The sequence below is a fragment of the Hippoglossus stenolepis genome, chromosome 21, assembly GCF_022539355.2.
Source record: "Hippoglossus stenolepis isolate QCI-W04-F060 chromosome 21, HSTE1.2, whole genome shotgun sequence".
Lineage (NCBI taxonomy): Eukaryota > Metazoa > Chordata > Actinopteri > Pleuronectiformes > Pleuronectidae > Hippoglossus > Hippoglossus stenolepis.
In genome coordinates this window covers 13,152,797-13,173,420 of record NC_061503.1, presented here as the reverse complement: position 1 = coordinate 13,173,420, position 20,624 = coordinate 13,152,797, and the positions used below count along the sequence as shown (strand labels likewise).

The 20,624-nt window shown below is 40.6% G+C and overlaps 4 protein-coding genes across 7 annotated transcripts; 2 read left to right on the top strand and 2 right to left on the bottom strand.

The window, feature by feature from the left end:
• Positions 1-17: 17 nt before the first annotated feature.
• LOC118100758 (sphingomyelin synthase-related protein 1) lies at positions 18-6,008 on the top strand. 4 transcript variants are annotated; one of them, XM_035146126.2, is made up of 6 exons: positions 18-36; positions 1,269-1,843; positions 2,534-2,629; positions 2,761-2,878; positions 2,977-3,127; positions 3,795-6,008. In XM_035146126.2, the coding sequence occupies exons 2-6, from the start codon at positions 1,287-1,289 to the stop codon at positions 4,097-4,099; spliced, it is 1,227 nt and encodes a 408-aa protein (XP_035002017.1). In that variant the 5' UTR covers positions 18-36; positions 1,269-1,286; the 3' UTR covers positions 4,100-6,008. The 4 variants fall into 4 exon arrangements, with proteins under 4 accessions (XP_035002017.1, XP_035002016.1, XP_035002015.1 ...); XM_035146125.2 differs by lacking the exon at positions 18-36 and adding an exon at positions 59-421 and having other exon boundaries at positions 1,187-1,843; XM_035146124.2 differs by lacking the exon at positions 18-36 and adding an exon at positions 60-421.
• A 1,058-nt stretch (positions 6,009-7,066) lies between these two features.
• Positions 7,067-10,560, top strand: LOC118100678 (voltage-dependent anion-selective channel protein 2). Its single transcript, XM_035146000.2, has 9 exons — positions 7,067-7,224; positions 7,902-7,973; positions 8,117-8,166; positions 8,350-8,502; positions 8,596-8,648; positions 8,735-8,962; positions 9,123-9,273; positions 9,585-9,642; positions 9,730-10,560. The coding sequence occupies exons 2-9, from the start codon at positions 7,907-7,909 to the stop codon at positions 9,819-9,821; spliced, it is 852 nt and encodes a 283-aa protein (XP_035001891.1). The 5' UTR covers positions 7,067-7,224; positions 7,902-7,906; the 3' UTR covers positions 9,822-10,560.
• Positions 10,561-10,635: 75 nt separating this feature from the next.
• LOC118100679 (catechol O-methyltransferase domain-containing protein 1) lies at positions 10,636-13,908 on the bottom strand. Its single transcript, XM_035146001.2, has 7 exons — positions 13,702-13,908; positions 12,379-12,503; positions 12,151-12,256; positions 11,897-12,015; positions 11,674-11,728; positions 11,084-11,217; positions 10,636-11,006 (listed from the first exon to the last, which is right to left on the bottom strand). The coding sequence occupies exons 1-7, from the start codon at positions 13,781-13,783 to the stop codon at positions 10,854-10,856; spliced, it is 774 nt and encodes a 257-aa protein (XP_035001892.1). The 5' UTR covers positions 13,784-13,908; the 3' UTR covers positions 10,636-10,853.
• A 1,238-nt stretch (positions 13,909-15,146) lies between these two features.
• On the bottom strand, positions 15,147-17,457 carry LOC118100751 (catechol O-methyltransferase domain-containing protein 1-like). Its single transcript, XM_035146113.2, has 6 exons — positions 17,123-17,457; positions 16,881-16,986; positions 16,627-16,745; positions 15,923-15,977; positions 15,646-15,779; positions 15,147-15,559 (listed from the first exon to the last, which is right to left on the bottom strand). The coding sequence occupies exons 1-6, from the start codon at positions 17,225-17,227 to the stop codon at positions 15,407-15,409; spliced, it is 672 nt and encodes a 223-aa protein (XP_035002004.2). The 5' UTR covers positions 17,228-17,457; the 3' UTR covers positions 15,147-15,406.
• Between the last annotated feature and the right edge of the window lie 3,167 nt (positions 17,458-20,624).

Genomic DNA, 20,624 nt, shown 5'->3' with positions numbered 1-20,624 from the left:
CTCAGACACTTCACCCACCCGTCCACCGGCACAGTGGTGAGTAGATAATGAGTGAATTTTCATTTTTTGGGTGAACTATCCCTTTAAGTGCACAAAGAATCAACAGCATTTCATCAAAAAAATAAAACATGTAAAAGGACGCTGCAGTTCTGCGTGACCACCAGTTGGGGTCAGTGTCGGTCAGGTAGCCCCCGTCGCGCTAACCTCCCTGGGGCTAATTCTACGTGCGCAGCTATGCTAAACATTACCGCATGTTCTTGTTGTGAACATGCTAACCAGCGCGGAGCCGGGGCGTCATGAGCCCCAACGAGCCGTCGCAGCAAAGGCCAACGCGTCTCCGGGCTCCATTGAGATGCCGTTCAGCTAGCTAGCTGAAGAAGAGACGCTCCCCGTGTCCTCCACTGTCCGTGTCTCTGTCCGGGTGAGTGAGCGTCAGGCGCGGCGCAGCCATCATGCTAACAAGCGGGCATGCTAGTTAGCTAGTTAGCCAGCTAGCCACCGTTAGCCGGAATTAGCCTCGCGGGGTTGTGGGTTGTTCTGATCCAGCGGCTGGAGGATGCTCTCGTGTGCTTGTTCACCGCAGGAACGAACGTGGTTACACATGTAATGCTAACCTGTCAGGTGGGGGGGTGGTACTTATTACAAGATACCGAAGCACGTTAGCAGTAGATTAGCTCCAGGGCCCCAATTATAGTGTTGAGACAATAATGTGGTTGACTGCAGGATGACAGCTGTTTGTGCAAACCACAAATACCAGGGTGTCATGACATCATAGAACGGCTCGTCATGCGGACATGCTGACACTGTGGGAATGTGTTGGTAAATCGTGGGGACAGACTTTAGAGACCTGGGTTAAGTTAAATTAACAGGGACTGTTCTGCTCCGTGTGGAGGACCAATCAGCCAAATAACAGGGTTGGGATCATATTTGAAAAGTCATGATCTGTAACAGAAGTCACTGTTTGCCCTTGGGAGTGTTTCTGCCCTTTCACCTACATTTTGAGGGTGTGTGATCTTACAGTTCTTAACACTGGTTGCCTCTTTGTATTTGCTCAGGGTGTGAGGTTCAGTGATTCTCATAACTGTTGTTTTCTACCTGTGTTGCAGTCCTGCAGGGTTTGTTTTAAATTCATGTTGCTGATTCAGTGGAAATAAGGTGGTGCTTACAGTGTCTACTTCTCCTTAAGATCCCTTTCGTTAGTGTGAGAGGAAGTCAATAACGAGCTGATATTGACAGTAAAGGAGAGCTTTGACGTTCTTTCCCTCCAGCCCTCGGACGAGGAGGAAATGACCCAACTGAGTGTCCGTCGCTGGACGCCCAAACACGTCGCCAAGTGGCTGAAGGAAGAGGGCTTCTGTGACTATGTGGACCTGCTGTGCAACAAGCACCGACTGGACGGCACCAGTCTGCTCGCCCTCAGCGAGTACGACCTCCGTGCGCAGCCTCTGGAGCTCAAGGTGCTGGGGGACATCAAGCGGCTAATGGTGGCGATCCGCAAACTTCAGAAACAGAACATGGACGTGCTGGAGGAGCTCGGTCTTCCCTTCGACGGCCACTCTCCTACAGCCTCTGGGGGAAGTTTGGACTGGATGTGTAACGGAGACTCGGGCAGAGACTGTGACAGCACTGACACAGCACCGGTGGGAGAGGAGTATCACCAGTACACCAATGGAAAGTACAAGCAGCAGACCAGGCGTCTGGATCCAGAGTACTGGAAGACAGTGCTCAGCTCCATCTACGTGGTGTTTGTGTTTGGGTTCACATCCTTTGTCATGGTCATAGTGCATGAGAGGGTCCCTGACATGCGCACATACCCTCCACTGCCAGATATCTTCCTAGACAGGTGAGTGATTTATTTTTTAGATTCTTCTTAAGCATTTTTTCACCATCCATGCCATTAACAAAAAAAGACATTAGTCAGCAGTGAAATGACAAAGACAGAATGAAACAGAAATCTATATTCTTATGACCTGTCAAGATATCACACCAGATGGTGGACATTATAACTGACCTACTTCCTTGAACATGGTTCTATTATTATCCTTCCATATTCCTGGTGGGCTTGCTTTGGTTCAAAGAGATCTTTTTGAAAGTTTTTTTAAAGTGACCTACTTTGTAGTGTGAACCATTGTTTATGACCAGCTTTGAGATTTTCATGGAATTTCTGATTGGGACAGCTGATTTCAGGGAAACGCCAGAATTTAGTTCATCTACTGAGGCTAGTTACAAACCTTTTAAGATTTTGCCTCAATCTAGTGATATTGTCAGTAGCTTAAGTATATATTTGCTTTTAAAATCAGTCATGGACGTTGAAACTTTGAAGATAGTCTTTGGGGAATTTTGTGTGTATGCATGTGGTGCCATATTGAAATTGCCTTTGCAAGAATATATAATTAACAAAAAATATGAAAGGGAGAAAAGCAGCAAATCTTCACATAGAATCAGAATGTTTGGATTTTGGGTTAATAAATAACATTCTTGTCAAACAATCATCTATTATTTTAAGCACAAATCTGTTTACCTTTCTCAACAGTGTGCCTAGAATACCGTGGGCCTTTGCCATGGCGGAGGCATGTGGAGTGATCCTCTGCAACATCTGGCTGCTCGTTCTGCTGCTGCATAAACACAGGTACACTTCTAACAGTCCTTGCCATCAGCACAATGTTGTCTCTGCGGGGATTGTTCTGTGGGTCACCTACAGTGTTTCCCATTAATCAATGACATGGAAGACTCAGGATAATTATATCTCGCTACTTGTAGATCCATCCTGTTGCGGCGTTTGTGCAGCCTCATGGGGACGGTGTTCATGCTGCGCTGCATCACCATGTTTGTCACTTCCCTGTCAGTGCCAGGACAGCACCTGCAGTGCTCGGGAAAGGTAACACACTAACCAAGATTGTGTTTGTCATATCTCAAACGCCACATTCCTGCATCAAGACCGCAGCATTCACAGTTTCTCTTGTTCCCTCCCTCCAGATATACGGTGACATGTGGGCCAAACTGCAGCGAGCTGTTGCCATCTGGAGCGGCTTTGGGATGAGCCTGACCGGAGTGCATACTTGTGGTGACTACATGTTCAGTGGTCACACTGTGGTCCTCACCATGCTCAACTTCTTCGTCACAGAGTGTGAGTAGCTTCTAGCTGTGAACCCCTGAATTTGGTTTTACACTGAAAAGAGTCCCTTGGATAATTTAATTTGAATAAATGATAATAATGAATGATAACTGAATTTGATTCTTCCATTAAGGATCTCTAAAGCCCCTAAAGAGCTATGTTACAAATGAACATTTGAAGTATTAATCCAACAGATCTGTCTCATTTAAATCCTTGAACGCAAAATAAATATTTGATACAGAATAATCTCTGTTTTTATTTGGTTGACTTAAAATAAAATAACGTTTCCAGATTTAGTCCATATTCATTCATGTAAATTACGAGAAATGATGTGTCACTAAAAGCTGTGAAAACAGAGGGTTGAAATACTCAATCATGAGGAATCGACCATATTTGATAAATATTGTGCTTTTGTTGCCACTTGGTGTTTTTCTTTGGTACTACAACTGAAAATTTTAAAAAGTAGATGGCCCCAGTCTAATCTGAAGTTTGGCCTTAAAAACTCATAAATATGTCTCGTGAGGGGTTATTCTCTACAAGACTACTCAACCCTATCTTCAATTATAGTGATTTTAATTTTGTTTAAACTGGCAGAAGCCCTGCACACACGAATATACTACATTTCTGGTTGGTGTACTAAAAATAATATATAAAACTGCTTTCTGTCTCTTTGATACAGACACCCCACGAAGCTGGAACTTCATTCACACGTTGTCCTGGGTCCTCAATCTTTTCGGCATCTTCTTCATCCTGGCCGCACATGAACACTACTCCATCGACGTGTTCATCGCCTTCTACATCACTACCAGACTCTTCCTGTACTACCACACTCTAGCCAACACCCGGGCCTACCAGCAGAGCCGACGAGCTCGCATCTGGTTCCCCATGTTCTCCTTCTTCGAGTGCAATGTCAACGGACCCGTCCCCAACGAGTACTGCTGGCCCTTCTCCAGACCTGCTGTGATAAGGAGGCTGATAGGATAGAAGAAAAAAAACAAAACAAGAGCAACATCGGTACAGTCAGAAACTACTTAACCTGTGCTGTTTTGTCTGCTTTGTGAAGTTGCCAACTGAGGCGGTGTGTGATGTCCTCACCAGGAAAGACAACTGATGTCACCCCCGTCAGCACGGAGGCATGATGGGATACACTTAGCCATACCCTCTCATATTCTGGGACTTAGCTACTAACCTGCTACCCCTATCCCCATTTTTAGGAGGAGTAGACTAAATCTATAAAACCCTGCCGAGTTTAAAAGCAAAAACACTTTCTGCCTGACTTGAAAACTGAAGGAGCGAACAACATTTTTTTCTGGTCACTCCCAGGTTAATGACTTAGTGTTTAGATAGTATGTGAAAGTAGGAAGACACGTCTGAAAATTCTCAGGCAGCAGTGTAGCTAATCCTTCCCAGCAGTTACGCCCGGGCCACACCGGGTGCGTGTGACAGCTGCGTCGCTGATATGCTGCGTCTCTTGCGAGTTTGTTGTTGAACCGCTATGTGAGGTTTCGGGTCCAGGAAGGAAAACCAGCCTATGTACTCAACTAAATGTCAAGACTGTATCTTATGAAGCTGTGTATTTTCTGGTCGTGCAATAACAATACAAACCACGTTTAAACAAATTAATGGATTCACTCAACAGAAACGCGAGAGTGATTTTACTTTGAAACAGGTACAGGAAGTTTTTACATTTGTGACATATTCGACTGATAGACACTGAAACTGCGGTGAAAGAAGATTTTCACTGTCTATTTTGTTGTGAACCACGCGTGTTAAGAAAATAGGCGAGGCCCCGAAGAGCAGTGTGGCTGCTCTAACCTTTATAACAAGGCGTTTCCACAATGCACTCGCGCCACTCATGCATCCAGTGTGGCCCACGGGTGTTAACCATTCCTAGTGCAATTTAAAAAATCATTTCAAGGTTTGGATCTTGATTCCTGACTGAAGGTTTTGTCTTCTGACTTTGTAATTTATCAGAACATAACTCTGTGGACCACTGTTGAAGCAATATGTAAAGAGCTACCTGAAGTTAATGCTCTTTTCCTGTATAGCAGTTTCTTTCCATCACGGTGAGAAGCAGATGTTTTGAAAGTCTCCTGCATTCCTTGAGATTACGCTTACATTTGGACAGTGTTGCTAAATACTAAAAGAGAAAATCCACAGCTTAGATTAACATGCATTGACTTATTTGTTTTTATTGTTCACGTAGCCTAATTTCTCTTAACAGACCTAGAAGAGATACATTTAAAGATGTCTCTATCAGCCAAATGCGTGGAATTAATTGTATTTCCAGCTGTCTTAAGTATTATTCCATTTGCCAATTACCTTGAGTATACGATAGTTCTCTTGCTGTGTAGAAATATTCCAAATCTTACTATGTTTACAGTTGGGTAGTTGGATAGTGCTTTTTTAAATCACCATACAGTGTAAATGACCCGTATACCATTTGAGCTCACCCAGATAGGACCCCCTTGACATTAAATCTGTAGTAACGGTTCTTTAAATAGGAACCTTTTCATTTGTAGGTATTTGTTGCTATTAATTTATTTCATTTTTGTAAATGTTGATAGGTATTTTTATATTTCATGTACAGTTGCAGCAACATGCACATAGAGAAATGTTTACAGTTGCTTGTAACTTTTGTTTGAAACACAATGTGCTATTTAAGTGTAATGTAGATTTCAGATGGGCCTCTGCATTTCATCGAGTGATACTTGCCGCTGCAGTAAAACATGTTGTTGCTTTGGTCATTGCAGCACGTTAGGTACATGAGAATCTGAATAAAGGTGACTTTTCATTGAGGAATGATGATGCTCTTATGTTCATATGCGAAGCCACTTGAGTTGTTTGATGTCTCGCTTGGTCATTTCCATCATTAAAGTGCTGTATTCACAGACTGGTTTCTGATTTTTTTTCCCCATTTATTGCCAAATCATTTACCGTGAAGCCTGAGAGTTACTATTGTTTGCTGTGCATATCAACCAATTACAAGTCTGTAAAGGTGAGTAGACATATATACATAATATGTTTAGGACCTTTTCCAGCATAAACATTGACCTTGTCAGGACCAGTCCACCTCATGGGGACCAAAGCCCAGTCCTTATAAGGCAAAACTTTATTTCTGAGGTCCTGATTAAGGTCAGTAGAGTTTGGTATGAATGGGTCATGGTTGAGGTTAGTGATAAAGTTTTGGTTTGCACATTATTTATTTAATGTACTGATAAAGATAGCTGTGCAAACCTATGTGTCTATTTGTGTTTATTTGTTTGGTCCAGGTATTACTGATGCTGTGGGGACCTAAATATATAATAACTTTATTTGTATTGCACTTATCCAAACAAGGTTACAAAGTGCTTCACAAAATCCAAGGCCTTGCAATTTATAGAGAAACCCAACAGTTCCTAAATATGGTCACATTGTGGGGACTTGTCTTCCTTATGGGGACAAAAAGTGAGACCCCATAAATCCTTACATTTTAAGATGAAGGCCTCTTCTAAGTAAAAAGTTAATGTCAAGGTTAAAGTTCAGGTTAATACTGGGTTAGGATAAGAGTCAGGATTAGGAGGCTAGGAGAAGTTTGCAGGAAATCAATGTAAATCAATGAAATGTGACTGTGTGTATAACAATAAAATATAACAAATAATTTAATAATGTATAATAGATGAATTTTCAACTACTAATTGTTGGTAAATGATTTCCATATTTCTCTTTATTTTCATTTCCCAGGTTAAAAGTGAGATCGGGGCCTTACATTAGCTTAGTGGTTGCCATGGTGATTCAGCGGGCTTCCACTTGCCGGTGTTCACTGGCAGCACAAACATGGCATTAAAAACTTTAACAAATAAAAATAGGTATGTTCACTCCTGTAGAATCATAGAAGAATAACCCGGACTGGTCCCACAGTCACTAAAATAACGTCGCTCCGACTTTTCACACAGGCACGCAGCGAGCAGCTATAATTCCGGGTCCTTCCGGCGCCGAGGTCAGGAGGAGAGAAGTGTTTGTTGCGGTGACTCCTTCACTTCGTCCTACACGTGTCTCCGGCTCCATTCCGCCGCTTGTATTCACCTCACAAGTTCACTGCAACACAACCAGCAGCGACAGTAACACTAGTAAGTAATAAACCCCACAACTGCTCAGGTTTGTTCGTGTTGTTCTGCGTGTGAATGTCGGAAAGATGGCTAACACTGTGTACATGAAGCTAACACCGCCCATTAGCTAGCTAGAAAACGCCCCCTGCAACAAATGTGTGTGAAAATACTAATTGTTATTATTATTATTGGCAAAGGTACATTTTTATTTGAATACTAAAAACACAAAGAAGTCATCCTCTGATTCACGTATGTGTCTGATTCACAGAACATGACAATTGAGCTATGGGGCTGAATTCTAGCATTGTTTTATATTAATAATCATGTATTTCACTCCACAAAATATGGATTTAATGATGAATGTTCAATTTTAAGGTCAACTACCTTATAACTACTTAATAGAATGATGGTTGAGTTTGAAGACGACTTAGTATCAGTAAACTACCAGTTAATCAATTCTGTTAATATCCCCCCAATTGACAGATTGTTATTTATTCTCCTAATCCAGTATATTCACTGTTTTTTGTTGCCAGGTCTAATACATCTTGTTTCATGTTTCATTTTCTTGTTTTGTTTGTCTTTAATTACCTTAAATTTTCTTTGATTGTTGTATTTTCTATTACTGATTGGTTTGGTATGCATTTGTCTCCCAATAAAAATGTTCCGTCACATTTACTGTCTCTGTTATTTTGTGACAGGCACAATGGCAGTTCCTCCAGTGTACGCAGACCTCGGCAAATCAGCAAAGGACATCTTCAACAAGGGATATGGTAAATGGAAGCAAAAGATTATATATATTTTTTATAATTTTTACGTGGGTGTATTCATTTATTGACCTCCGGAGGACTGGGGGGGCTGTTTTGAAATGTACTACTGCCCAAACAATAGTTCCTCTCTGTCTTTGACCTTGTAGGTTTTGGACTGGTGAAGCTTGATGTGAAGACAAAGTCTCCAAGTGGAGTGGTGAGTTTAACTGTTACTACACATATACAGCAGTGCAGTGCAGTGTAGGCATTATCTGCTCCTTCTAGGTAATCATAGATATTATGTTATCAGCATATATGTTGATAAGTCATTGGTGCTTTGAAAACTTATATAAGTTGTAAGTGATCAATGATTAACTCTTTCAACCCCTCTACACCGTAGGAATTTAAAACGTCTGGGCTGTCCAACATAGACACCAGCAAGGTCACTGGAGCCCTGGAAACCAAGTACAAGTGGGCTGAATATGGGCTGATGTTCACAGAGAAGTGGACAACGGAAAACACACTTGGAACAGAGATTTGTGTTGAGGATCAGGTAAAGTGGAACCTTTATGATGTCGTCAATCATCCCACTAATGACGCACTACTCTAAATCCAGTGTGACTGACGGAAGCATCTTCTTCTTTAGATCACTAAAGGCCTGAAACTCACTTTTGACACTACGTTTTCACCAAATACTGGGTGAGCTACAGTTCATTGTTTTGTACAAACGTACAAACCCTTCCAACGTCTCGCCTCTTCATGTTTCTGTTTTTTCTGTTTCACAGCAAGAAGAGCGGCAAGGTCAAGACAGCTTATAAAAGGGAATACATTAATGTCGGTGTTGATGCAGACTTGGATTTTGCTGGTCCTACCATTCACGGAGCAGCAGTGGCCGGCTATGAGGGCTGGCTGGCTGGCTACCAGATGACCTTTGACTCAGCCAAATCCAAGATTACCCAGAGCAACTTCTCTGTCGGCTACAAGACTGGGGACTTCCAGCTCCACACCAATATGTAAGCTCGAACATCAAGAATCAAACACTAAGCAAGATGTGTACCTTAACTTCAAATAACTTAAAAAAATAACTTGCTTATCTGTTTATCTCGTGTCAGTTAAAACCACTTGAAGAATGGTGACATGCAAGTGATGTTGCACATGTTTTGTTGTTTTCAGAAATGATGGTTCAGAGTTTGGCGGATCCATTTACCAGAAGGTGAACGACAATCTGGAGACGGCTGTGAATCTTGCCTGGACAGCGGGCAGCAACGGCACCCGCTTTGGAATTGCTGCCAAATACCAGTTAGACTCCAGTGCTGCCATATCAGTGAGTGCCCTTTTTTTTAACCACTGCAAAGGCGGTTATGTTTATCTTTCTGTTGCCGTTAACATATCTCAAGTTAGGTTGAACGTCAGGTCCTGGGATGAGGAACAAATGATTGTTCTTAGCAGCTGATCCATGAATTTAAAAACACATTTCTTCATGCTATAAGAAGTCACATTTCTATGACTTTCACATCAGCTGTGGGTTACTTCAAATAATCTGGTGCATTTATTCCATGATTATTGCTTGTGTGTTTATGTACGTCTGGATTCAGATGTGCTTTCTTCTAACATAATAAAATGCTTTTTCTACAGGCTAAGGTGAATAATGCCAGCATGGTAGGAGTTGGATACACCCAGACTCTGCGGCCTGGTAAGAAAAATCTTTGAGGGTTGAAAACACGGTTAAACATAATCTGTTCTTGAGTTTACTTGAATCTATATGATTTTTTTTTTCCAGGTATAAAACTCATCCTCTCAGCACAGGTGGATGGGAAGAATATCAATGCTGGTGGTCACAAACTAGGTCTGGGCCTGGAGCTGGAGGCATAAGGATCTGCTCTGCTGTTTCATGAGGAGAAGAATATCAGCTGATTCAGTCCCTGGGTGTTAATGTCTGGTCAGCAACAGATATTCTTATGAAATGAAGCCAAAACAAAAACACAAGCCGAGCTCTCATGCACTGTTCAGATGGAAAGCCTTCCAGTAGCCTCCTTTCATTGTGTTTCCACTATATAGTCATGTTTCAGTCAGATGAATGAATCGGTTTATTTTACCTAATGAAGAAAAGCCTCCTCTGGGTGTTGGATTGTGGTTTCTTGACTTTGACAATACAGAAACGGTTAAAAAAACAACCACCTTGTTATTTTGCTGAAGTGTGATAGCGTAGAATGTAAATCAGAGCTGTTATTTTGCACAATAGAACACTTAACCTTAATTTAAGCTCCTTCTCCTTTTGTGTTATTTGCACATTTCTTTAATTTTTTTGGTAGCAACGTTCCGCCTGTTGGAAGAAGAACTCCAACCATCCGGATTGGCTCGTCTTCACGTATCTACCCAGAGAAGCTTTATCGTGCTGTGTGATGAGTTTTAGAACCTCCACTACCTTAAATAGCTGCTTTTAAGTTGCACAAAATTGTAAAACAGATTTTTATTTTCCTGTGTGATGTGAGTGAAAGAATATCCAAGTGTGTTATCCATCCCTCTTCTCATCTTTGAGGACTGTGACACTTGATCAGGAAACTGTTTGTGTGTTGGTGTATCTACCTTTGCAATAAAGTCCTGAAATCAGCCTTTAACCTCTCCTGGTGTTGTTGAGAATGGAATGAAATCTATTTGCTTAAATAATGATGCACTCAAAAAGAAATGGGGTTTATTATTTTTTTAATCAAATTCATCCACGTCCGCTGAACATGGTCTTGCAATAATACTGATTGAAATAAAAAATACAGGGTTTAGTGATCAACTTCGAGTAGCACGAGCCCAGACAACACATGAGTGTGATTCAGCAGACATCTCACTCTGTCTCCTTGTGTCTCCTACTTCCTAAAGCCTATAAATTACTGAGCATATCAGAGAACTATCCTATAGTTTGATGGCTAGTGTGAGCCCGTCTCCCACTGTGAGCATACTGAGGCTGACGCGAGTATCTCTGTGCAACTTCTTGTTCAGCTTGTCGATGGCCACAGTGTCTGCGTCATCAGGAGACGGATTCACGACCTTCCCGCCCCAAAGCACCTGCGTGGAAAAAACAACTGTTAATTCAAGTTTCCTTCCTGCTGGAGCTCAAATTTAGATATTTGTTGTTTGTTTACATTGTCGATGGCGATGATGCCTCCTTTCCTCAACAGCTGCAGGGACTTCTCATAGTAGGTGTCATAGCTAACTTTGTCGGCATCGATGAAGACAAAGTCAAATGTCTCAGCCTGTCCAGCGTCAAGGAGTTCATCTGATAGAAACCAGAGGGTAGAGGGAGACAAAGCAGACTTGTTACCAAACATCCGTCTCATGCTGCTCCAATGAATGACCACTGGGAAGATAAGATACACATCTGGAGGGACACCATGACGGATGTACAGTAGTATGAGACGGATCCTTGCAGATTCTCAACAGCTAATACAGCAAAAATATATTTAGTTTAAATTATCCATAGTTTTAACCCATAATCAAAGAAAAGATGTATGTCTCTTTTTTTCACTGCTGCCACTCCACAACATTTTAACATGCACACACTATATATTATATATTGACCTCTTCGCTTCTTCTCTAATTTACGCATCTGAAAATTATTATTATTATTATTTTTCCTATTATTTCAGGAAAAATAAGTCATATTCCCGAGCCTTTCACCTTTGCAATCTTACACTAAGAAAAGTGAGTTAGGAAGAGCGATGTGTTTCTGTACCTAGAGTTTTCACGGCCGGCTGTATACGCAGATCAATCTTCTTCTCGACTCCAGCCTGTAAATTAAAAGAAACAAATATTCATAAAAGCGAGAACATTTAAACACAACAACACTGCGTCTATTGCTTGTGCTGTGTGAAAATCCTCTGCACCAATCAGAATCAGCAGAATAACACATCATATATTGACCCACATAGTAAAGCAATGTATTTTACGAGTTGTACCTCTTTCCAGAATTTTTTTCCAATGTTGGTGTAATCTTCACTGATGTCACACGCCACCATAACTCCATCATCAGGCAGAGTCAGTGCTATGCTGAGTGTGTTGTAACCTGTGTATACTCCTGTGAATACAACAAGGCATTAAAACCCACACCATGGATGAAAGGAGAAACATGGAAACTTGTAGAGGATTGTGGGATCTCAAGGAAGACACACTTCAGAGACTAGATGGGACGTGAAATCTTAACACAACTTACCGATCTCTAATGCCTTCTTGGTCTTTATTAGTTTTGCCATATTGGCCATAAACTGTGACTGCTCACAGGCGACCATCATGATGTTCCCAGAGTCCTCCATTGTCCTCTGAAAGCAACGAGTGGAAACCAGTTTTCAAATTACAGTGGTAAAAATTACATGGTAAAACTTGATTACGTGCTTAATTGTTCCAGTCCACAGCATTACTCCAGATACTGTGACATCCTTACCAGCCGGAGGTTTTTTAGGGCTGGATGCTCCCTCATGGAGTGATTGAGGACATACTGCAGCAGTGGGTTGTCCTTTCCCCCGCTGTGACTTTTGGAGATGCTCATTCTGAAAGGTCTCCTTTTCCCTGCGGACAAATATGTGCAAGGAAACAATTATAAGGATCTTAAGAGCCCACTGATGTCATGAGACCTTCCAACTTAAACATCTATCAAGAAACAGACGTCTGGTCGAGAACATGTTGTTTCTCTGATTTAGATTAAATCAAACTTTATGATCCCGATGAGGAAATGCAATTATTTCACTATCAGCACGGAAACAGATAAATAAATTTGTGGTTTGCATGTGCTGGTGGTTGTTGCACTTGTGTTTGTACTAAGTTCTTTATGGAAAAAAAATTTGGCATGTGTAGATTGCTAATATATGAACCGGGGCAATTTAGATCCAGATGCGTCTGATCTCAATACATGTAAATGCAATATGGTTTCTTTGAAAGGCTCCTAGTTTATTTGAATAACCATTATGACAATCAATACATTCCGTAAAGGAATGGTTGAATAAGTGGACGAGGACTTTGTACCGGGTGCCTCTGTACAGGTTGTCAAATTATGCAACTCATTGACTGTACGTAGAAAAGGAATTATACTGAAGTGATCGTGCATATTTTTATAGTTCAACTTTCATTCATGTTAATGCATACAAATATAATTTTCTGTTAATAATCTATAACGTTTAACTTTGAACTCACTGGTGTGTTACGTAATCTGAGCTGATAAATGGTTCTTTATTTACTTTCCACTCAGCAGCGTTACTTTGTCTCCATAAACCTCTGAAATTAATTCAGAAATCTTTAATGCATCACTTGTTCTTGTCCTTTATTCAGATTAAACTGAAAAGATCACAGTATCACAGCTACAATAAGGGTAGTAGCCTGTATTATTACATCACATAGTGAACGATGGAGTAATTATTGCCTGATTATCACATGCGGGATCTCAAACCACACTGTGAAAGGAATTCACTTGTTTCCTCGTGGTGCAGATCACATGAGCACTGACCTCCTCTGAAAGCGGCTCTATACGCACACGGCCTGGATTTCCACTCACAGATTAAAGGCCATTTTTAAACCCTGCATGTCCTCTGTGAAACTTTGATTCAGCCTGTGGGGAAACCAGTACGATCCACACAGGGAAACCCCCAGTGCAATGTGTTTAATAGAGTCCACAACCTGCCCTGTACACACACACACTTCACCACAGCTGACATCGCCTCGGTGGAGCAGCCTCGGTTTCAGTTTCAAGGCTCAGACGGCCCCTCGATCTTACCCAGGAAGTAACCGGCAGCAAACACAACTCCCAGTGTGATGGATCCCACCAGTGCCTCTTTGGAAACAGCGCGGAAAGACATCACGTTGAATGAGCTATAACAAAGGTGCCACACGCCGCTTTACGCACTGGAGCCGAGCCGAGCGCGTCCTCCCTCAGGGCTTAACCGTAATAAGGCGAGTAGACGCGAAGCTCCGCGGGATTAAAGGCGATACGAGCATCACGATAAGACTCCTGCCAACGCAGGTTCGAGTACAGACGCAAACACATGCAGCGCAGCTCCACCCCAGCAAGGATCGCTGTGATCGGAAGATGCGACTGAAAACACTTTGGACATCCACATGTGCAGATTCCTCCAAATGCATCGTGTGGCTGCAGCTGAAGAGAGACTCACACCACGACATAAAACCACTCACCACTAAAGTAGCAGAGGAAGCCTTTGTGTGATCCCTGCTCTTACGAACTATTCAATTTAAGCCAGTCATGTATACAGTCATATGACCTGCAGCAGCTCATATGATAGGGCTGTATTAACACACGCCCTCAGCCCCCTTCCCTTTCGTCAGCGCAGCATGTCGCGTGATGTTAAAAATGTGTGTCAGTGAAACTGGGTGTAGTTGTTACGTCCTTTGTGCTGAGTATGAGTGACAATAACAAAAACACGGTGTGGATTCATTCCGCTGCAAGTTTAAAGGCCTGTATTTGATCAAAGAGCAGAAATAGTTTCTGTAATCCTTCATCATCAAGTTTTATCAATATGGGAAATGACTTTGATAATTCATATTTTACTTTCTTAAAAGTAAATTAAAAGTGTGTGGGTGGACTTGCTTGAACAAAACAAGACACTGTGTGACATCAGTCTTAATCTGCTAAGAAAATACTAACTGGAAATACAATATCTCCAAATTTTATCATGTGGAACTCAATGTGATAAATATATAAACACATGCAAGTAATATATTGGATTGTTCCTCATGTGATTAAAAACATATTACATTCACATAAAAAAACAAGATGTAATATGTGTATTTGTACAGAGGGGCAGTGTTGTCATGGCAATGAAGCTCACATGTACTGATGTTACATATTTTGGTTTTGTCTTGAGCATTATTATTATGATCATTAATACTGATAGTATGATTTCGAGATAACTTATATAGGTTAATCATGCTGTGTGATATACCTTAAATAGCTGCTTTTAAGTGGCACTCTACTGTACAACTGATTTTTTTTCTCCCTGTGTGATGTGAGTGAAAGAATATCCGAGTGTATCATCCGTCTTTCTTCTAATCTTTGAGGACTGTGACACTTGACCAGGAAACAGTTTGTGTGTTGGTGTATCTACCTTTGCAATAAAGACCTGAAATCCACCTTTAACCTCTCCTGGTGTTGTTGAGAATGGAATGAAATCCATTTGGTTAAATAATGATGCACTCAAAAATAAATGGGATTTATAATAATAATTTTAATCAAATTCATCCACGTCCGCTGAACATTGTATTTCTTAGTTGTGTGAGTTCATATCAAGACAGTGTTTAGTAATCTCCAAATCAATTTCTAGTAGAACAAGCCTAGACTTATATGAGTATGATTCAGGAACCATCACATTCCCCAGATAATAATTCACCCAACTTTAAGATGACAGTCTCGTTGTGTCGCCTACTTCCTAAAGCCTATAAATCACTGAACATATCAGAGAACTATCCTACAGTTTGATGGCTAGTGTGAGGCCGTCTGCCACTGTGAGCATACTGAGGATGATGCGAATATCTCTGTTCAACTTCTTGTTCAGCTTGTCGATGGCCACAGTCTCTGCGTCATCAGGAGACGGACTCAGGACCTTCCCGCCCCAAAGCACCTGCATGGGAAAAAAAATGTTTGAGATTAACTGTTTAAATTTTCCTCCTGCTGCAGCTCAAATTAAGATATTTGTTGTTTGTTTACATTGTCGATGGCGATGATGCCTCCTTTCCTCAACAGCTGCAGGGACTTTTCATAGTAGGCGTCATAGCTAACTTTGTCGGCATCGATGAAGACAAAGTCAAATGTTTCAGCCTGTCCAGCGTCGAGGAGTTCATCTGATAGAAACCAGAGGGCAGAGAGAGACAATAATATAGAAGTTGTGGATGTGAAATAACTTCTCACTTCTTTTATGAACTTATATTATTTCAGGAAAACTAAGTCATATTCCTGAGATTTATAAAGCGATGTGTTTCTGTACCTAGAGTTGCCACTGCTGGCTGTATACGCAGATCAATCTTTTGCTCCACTTCAGCCTGTAAACAAAAAGAAAAACAAACATTTTAGAAGTAAGATCATTTGTTTGATAACAGATGGGACATGATCAATATCAGGATTCCTTTCATGAGTGTATTTGAATGTGTGATAATATTGTTTTCTTTTTTTAAACTGGTTGCCCAAACATAACCGTTTCTGTATAGTGATGAATTTTAATTAGACATTTGCATAGGAGCCAATCTGAGAGGCCAATAAATGCTTTTGCTTTTCTTTTTCCAAGCAACAGTCTAGAGCATAAAGTAATAATTCAGTAACAATGATATAAAACTGAGAAAACAAGCAGATCTTCACATTTGAGAAGTTGGAACCAGCAAATATTTCATATATGACTTACAAAATTGGTGATGTTGATTAATTTGAGTTTGTAATTGTTTAGTGGTTTGCCACAGCCTTTGGCAGACTGATACAGACATTATCTCTTATCCCACAAAAGTCTAAGAGACACTGTCTAAGAGACATGCAGATTAAACAAACTTGTGTTAAACACAACAACACTGCGTCTATTGCTTGTGCTGTGTGAAAATCCTCGGCACCAATCAGAATGTTGTAATATGGGACAATACAGCCGTATGACACATATATTGACCCACATAGTAAAGCTATGTACTTTATGAAAGGGAATTGTACCTCTTTCCAGAAGGTTTTTCCAATGTTGGCGTAATCTTCACTGATGTCACACGCCACCATAACTCCATCGTCAGGCAAAGCCAGTGCTATGCTGAGTGTGTTGTAACCTGTGTATACTCCTGTGAATACAACAAGGCATTAAAACCCACACCATGGATGAAAGGAGAAACATGGAAACTTGTAGAGGATTGTGGGATCTCAAGGAAGACCCACTTCAGAGACTAGATGGGACGTGAAATCCTAACACAACTTACCGATCTCTAATGCCTTCTTGGCTTTTATCAGTTTTGCCAGATTGGCCATAAACTGTGACTGCTCACAGGCGACCATCATGGCGTTGTCGGGGTCCTCCATTGTCCTCTGAAAGCAACGAGTGGAAACCAGTTATAAAATTACAGTCGTAAAATTACACGGTGAAACTTGATTACATCCTGTGACATCAAGTGCTCAATTGTGCCAGTCCCCAGCATTACTCCAGATACTGTGACATCCTTACCAGCCTGAGGTTTTTCAGCACTGGATGCTCCCTCATGGAGTGATCGAGGACATACTGCAGCAGTGGGTTGTCCTTTCCCCCACGGTTTTTAATGGAGAAGCTCATTCTGGAGTATCTCCTTTTTCCTGCGGACAACTATGTGCAATGAAACAATTATAAGGATCTTAAGAGCCCACTGATATCATGAGACCTTCCAACTTAAACAACTACGAAGAACAGACGTCTGGTCGAGAGAATGTTGTTTTTCTATTTACAGTAGATCAAACTTTATGATCCCGATGAGGAAATGCAATTATTTCACTATCAGCACGGATACAGATAAAGAAAAGAAAACTGGAAAGTTTTGGCAATAATGCCTGACTTCTTTAGGGTAATATAATGATTTCGTCTTGACTGACACATCCACAGGATGCATGTGGTGCTACTTTAGTGCTTTGCATGTGCACCTGGTAGTTGCACACTTGTCACTTCAGGAACTGTCTGGACGATTAACCTTTGCCAAAGAGGTTATGTTTTCATTGTTTGTCTGTTACCAGGATTTCGCAAAAACTATTAAACTTTTACAACTTGGTATGTGCCAAAAGATAAAAACATTAACTTTTGAAGCATGTAACACTTTTCATAGCATAAAATGCAGCTTAAAGTGTGTTACATAACACAGAACCACATGAGCTTCAACACAGAACTTAAGACGGTAAGAGATGTGAAAACAATAGAATTTTTTTAAACCTGCCAACATAGAATTAAACAGCAACAGATAATAATGCAGTTCTTTGATTCAGCCTGTGGGAAACCAGTAAGATCCACACAAAAACAGTGCAATATGTCCTGTAGGGCAGGTTATGGACTTGATAAACATACTGTTTTTGTGTGGATCTTACCTCCACCGAGGCATTTTTCAGATTGCCTCGGTGAAGCTGCCTCGGATTCAAGCTTAAACGCCCTTGATCTTACCCAGGAAATAACAGGCGACAAAAACAACTCCCAGTATGATGGATCGCACCAGTGCCTCTTTGGAAACATCTGGGAAAGACATCATGTTAAATGAACCATCGTTCTTTAAGAAAGATGCCACACCCTGCTTTACTCTCTGGTGCCAGTCCAAGTGGGAGGAAACTCCCTGAGGATTGAACTGTAAAGCTCTGCTAGATCAAAGGCAATATAAGCATCATGTGAACTATTATTATACTCTAATGAACTATTAAATGTTAGTGTCATGTATACAGTCATATGACCTGCTGCAGCTCCATTTATAAGGCTTTAAAAACATGCAGGGGGCATGTTTTTAAAGCCTTATAAATGTAACATCATCTGTGTCAAAGGGAAACTAAACAGAAGTTGGTGTAACGTCCTTTTAGCTGTGAAAGAGTTATGAAACAAAAAACACTGTGAATTTATTATGCTGCAAGTTTAAATACCTGTATTTTAAAAAATGAGCAAAAATATTATACGCAAATTTTAGTTGATCCAGTTTCTCAAATATGAGAATTATGTGATTTAATTCTTAAATCTAAGGGGTTTGGTTTCTGGGTTATTGCTCTTGACCTCTCCTGCTTTAGGATGATGGGCCTTTTACTGTCTTTCTGATATTTTATAGACCAAAGGATTAATGCATTAACGTGTAAATGTTTCTCGTCAGTCTTAATCTGCTAAGAAAATACTAACTGGAAAGGCCCACTAATCACGCCATCAAGTGTAGACCACACGGTGAAAACTTTATGTAAATCAAATTAAAGTTGTAAAACGAGGCTTACCTCCTTTTGGCAGTAGGTGATGCTATCACTATCACTAGATACAGACTAATAGATCTGTTCAGGTCAAAAACGCTCTCTTGTTTCTCTTCAGATAGTATAAATCTTGCACCCTTGCAACAGTCAAAGACATCAAAGGAATCTATGACCACTGACACTGTGACATTAAAGTCACAGTGAATGAACTTCATCATTCAGTTTTTCAGGTATTCCCCAATTAAGTTGGTGTTGATCATCACAAATCATTTTCCTTTGTTACTTATTGAATAAAAATCATTTTTGTATCACTACCCTTTTAATGCACAACATGGGTCAAAAATGACCCCTATTCATTTCCTGTTATTTCATGCATGAGCGTTTCTTTGCCATATGCTTGAAATAAAAGTATTTTATCATTTCATTCTTTTCAGTAATAATCGCAAAAATGTGATTTATTATCCTGAATAATCAAACGAAAAGCAATAGGGCCTTCGCACTGTCGGTGCTCGGGCCCTAATAACAAACTTGGAGATGAAGACGTGTAATATATGTGTTCATACAGAGAGGGGCAGTGTTGTCATAGCAATGAAACTCAGACATACTGATGTTACATATTTTAGTTTTGTCTTGAGTAATAATAGTAACATTAATAATAATACTGATACTATAATTAGTTGTAGTAATAATACTTCTTTGATATTTTTTTTACAACCTGCTGATCAAAGGTGTGGCCTTTATCTTTGGTTTGATGTATGGTTTGACCCCATTATCAGTGTGGAAGAGAGGAAAGGGACCAAGCTTTGTTTGAATTTGACACCATGTGACTCTGTTTTTCTGTTTCTGACATGACCACATCACCTTCACAAACAAGGCTGTTGGATTGTCCATGTGTGTGCATGTGTTTTTTCATGGTGCATTCAGGACTTCCCAAAGCGAGTCAGGTCTCCAGACAAATGCACTTTGTGGAAACACTATCGTGCCACCTCCTCTGTCACACTCTGTATCTGAGACTGACGCTGTGAGGAGGGCTGTCGCCTGGTGACGTCTCTGTGTGACACACCACATTGAGACACATCACATTATTAACTACAGTGCAGGGATAAGTGCTCAGGATAATTGACTCATTAAAAGAATCCTTCACTCAACATAGGAGGGCAGAGTGCACCTAAACTTCATGTTGCATTTTTCATTATTGTCTTAGTTGCTATCACACACCACTTATTCCTTGTATAAGTAAGTAGGGAAACACTATTGCAGTTGAAGATTTTAAATTATTGTTTATTACTACATATATATATGTTTGGTTCTGAATAACGTCTTTTTCTCCCGGCTCTGTTTCTCGTAGTCTTGGGTGATGTGTCAGATTTTCCATACAGTGAATTTCTTTTCTTGGCTTGCAGGGTCCAACTTTTCCCATCTTCTTGTGATTTAAACCAGGCACCGATCCCTTTTTCGTATCTTCTCTCTTAAATTAAAAGTACCAAGATGAAGTGCATGTTTCACTTTAAATGTGTACAGCTTTCAAAAATAAACCTCAGATGGTTAATGTAGTTTACTCTCTTTATTTGTATTTCCCTTTATTTTCTCACATTCAATCAAATGAACAAGGGCATACAGATAGAAATGTCTCCACTAGAGGGGGCTAAAGGCCACACACTTGTGTAGTTTAGCGTTCGTTCCCTGATAACAGGATTATATACACATACTACTGAACAATAACAAACTGTATTGAATATAAACAATGAGAAAAACTCCAGTGCATGCAGAGGTCA

What these genes read in the sequence shown, in the direction of transcription:
- LOC118100751 (XM_035146113.2), bottom strand. Translation starts at nt 17,227, where the DNA reads ATGAGCTTCTCCATTAAAAACCGTGGGGGAAAGGACAACCCACTGCTG. An exon ending in CAAGAAGGCATTAGAGATCG is followed by an intron (nt 16,746 to 16,880) that starts GTAAGTTGTGTT and finishes TTGTATTCACAG; the next exon opens with GAGTATACACAGGTTACAAC. An exon ending in GAAAAACCTTCTGGAAAGAG is followed by an intron (nt 15,978 to 16,626) that starts GTACAATTCCCT and finishes TTTTGTTTACAG; the next exon opens with GCTGAAGTGGAGCAAAAGAT.
- LOC118100758 (XM_035146126.2), top strand. Translation starts at nt 1,287, where the DNA reads ATGACCCAACTGAGTGTCCGTCGCTGGACGCCCAAACACGTCGCCAAG. An exon ending in CCAGATATCTTCCTAGACAG is followed by an intron (nt 1,844 to 2,533) that starts GTGAGTGATTTA and finishes CTTTCTCAACAG; the next exon opens with TGTGCCTAGAATACCGTGGG. An exon ending in CTGCTGCTGCATAAACACAG is followed by an intron (nt 2,630 to 2,760) that starts GTACACTTCTAA and finishes CGCTACTTGTAG; the next exon opens with ATCCATCCTGTTGCGGCGTT.
- LOC118100678 (XM_035146000.2), top strand. Translation starts at nt 7,907, where the DNA reads ATGGCAGTTCCTCCAGTGTACGCAGACCTCGGCAAATCAGCAAAGGAC. An exon ending in ACGTTTTCACCAAATACTGG is followed by an intron (nt 8,649 to 8,734) that starts GTGAGCTACAGT and finishes TCTGTTTCACAG; the next exon opens with CAAGAAGAGCGGCAAGGTCA. An exon ending in ACTCCAGTGCTGCCATATCA is followed by an intron (nt 9,274 to 9,584) that starts GTGAGTGCCCTT and finishes CTTTTTCTACAG; the next exon opens with GCTAAGGTGAATAATGCCAG.
- LOC118100679 (XM_035146001.2), bottom strand. Translation starts at nt 13,783, where the DNA reads ATGTCTTTCCGCGCTGTTTCCAAAGAGGCACTGGTGGGATCCATCACA. An exon ending in GCCGGCCGTGAAAACTCTAG is followed by an intron (nt 11,218 to 11,673) that starts GTACAGAAACAC and finishes GGTTTCTATCAG; the next exon opens with ATGAACTCCTTGACGCTGGA. An exon ending in GCATCATCGCCATCGACAAT is followed by an intron (nt 11,007 to 11,083) that starts GTAAACAAACAA and finishes TTTTCCACGCAG; the next exon opens with GTGCTTTGGGGCGGGAAGGT.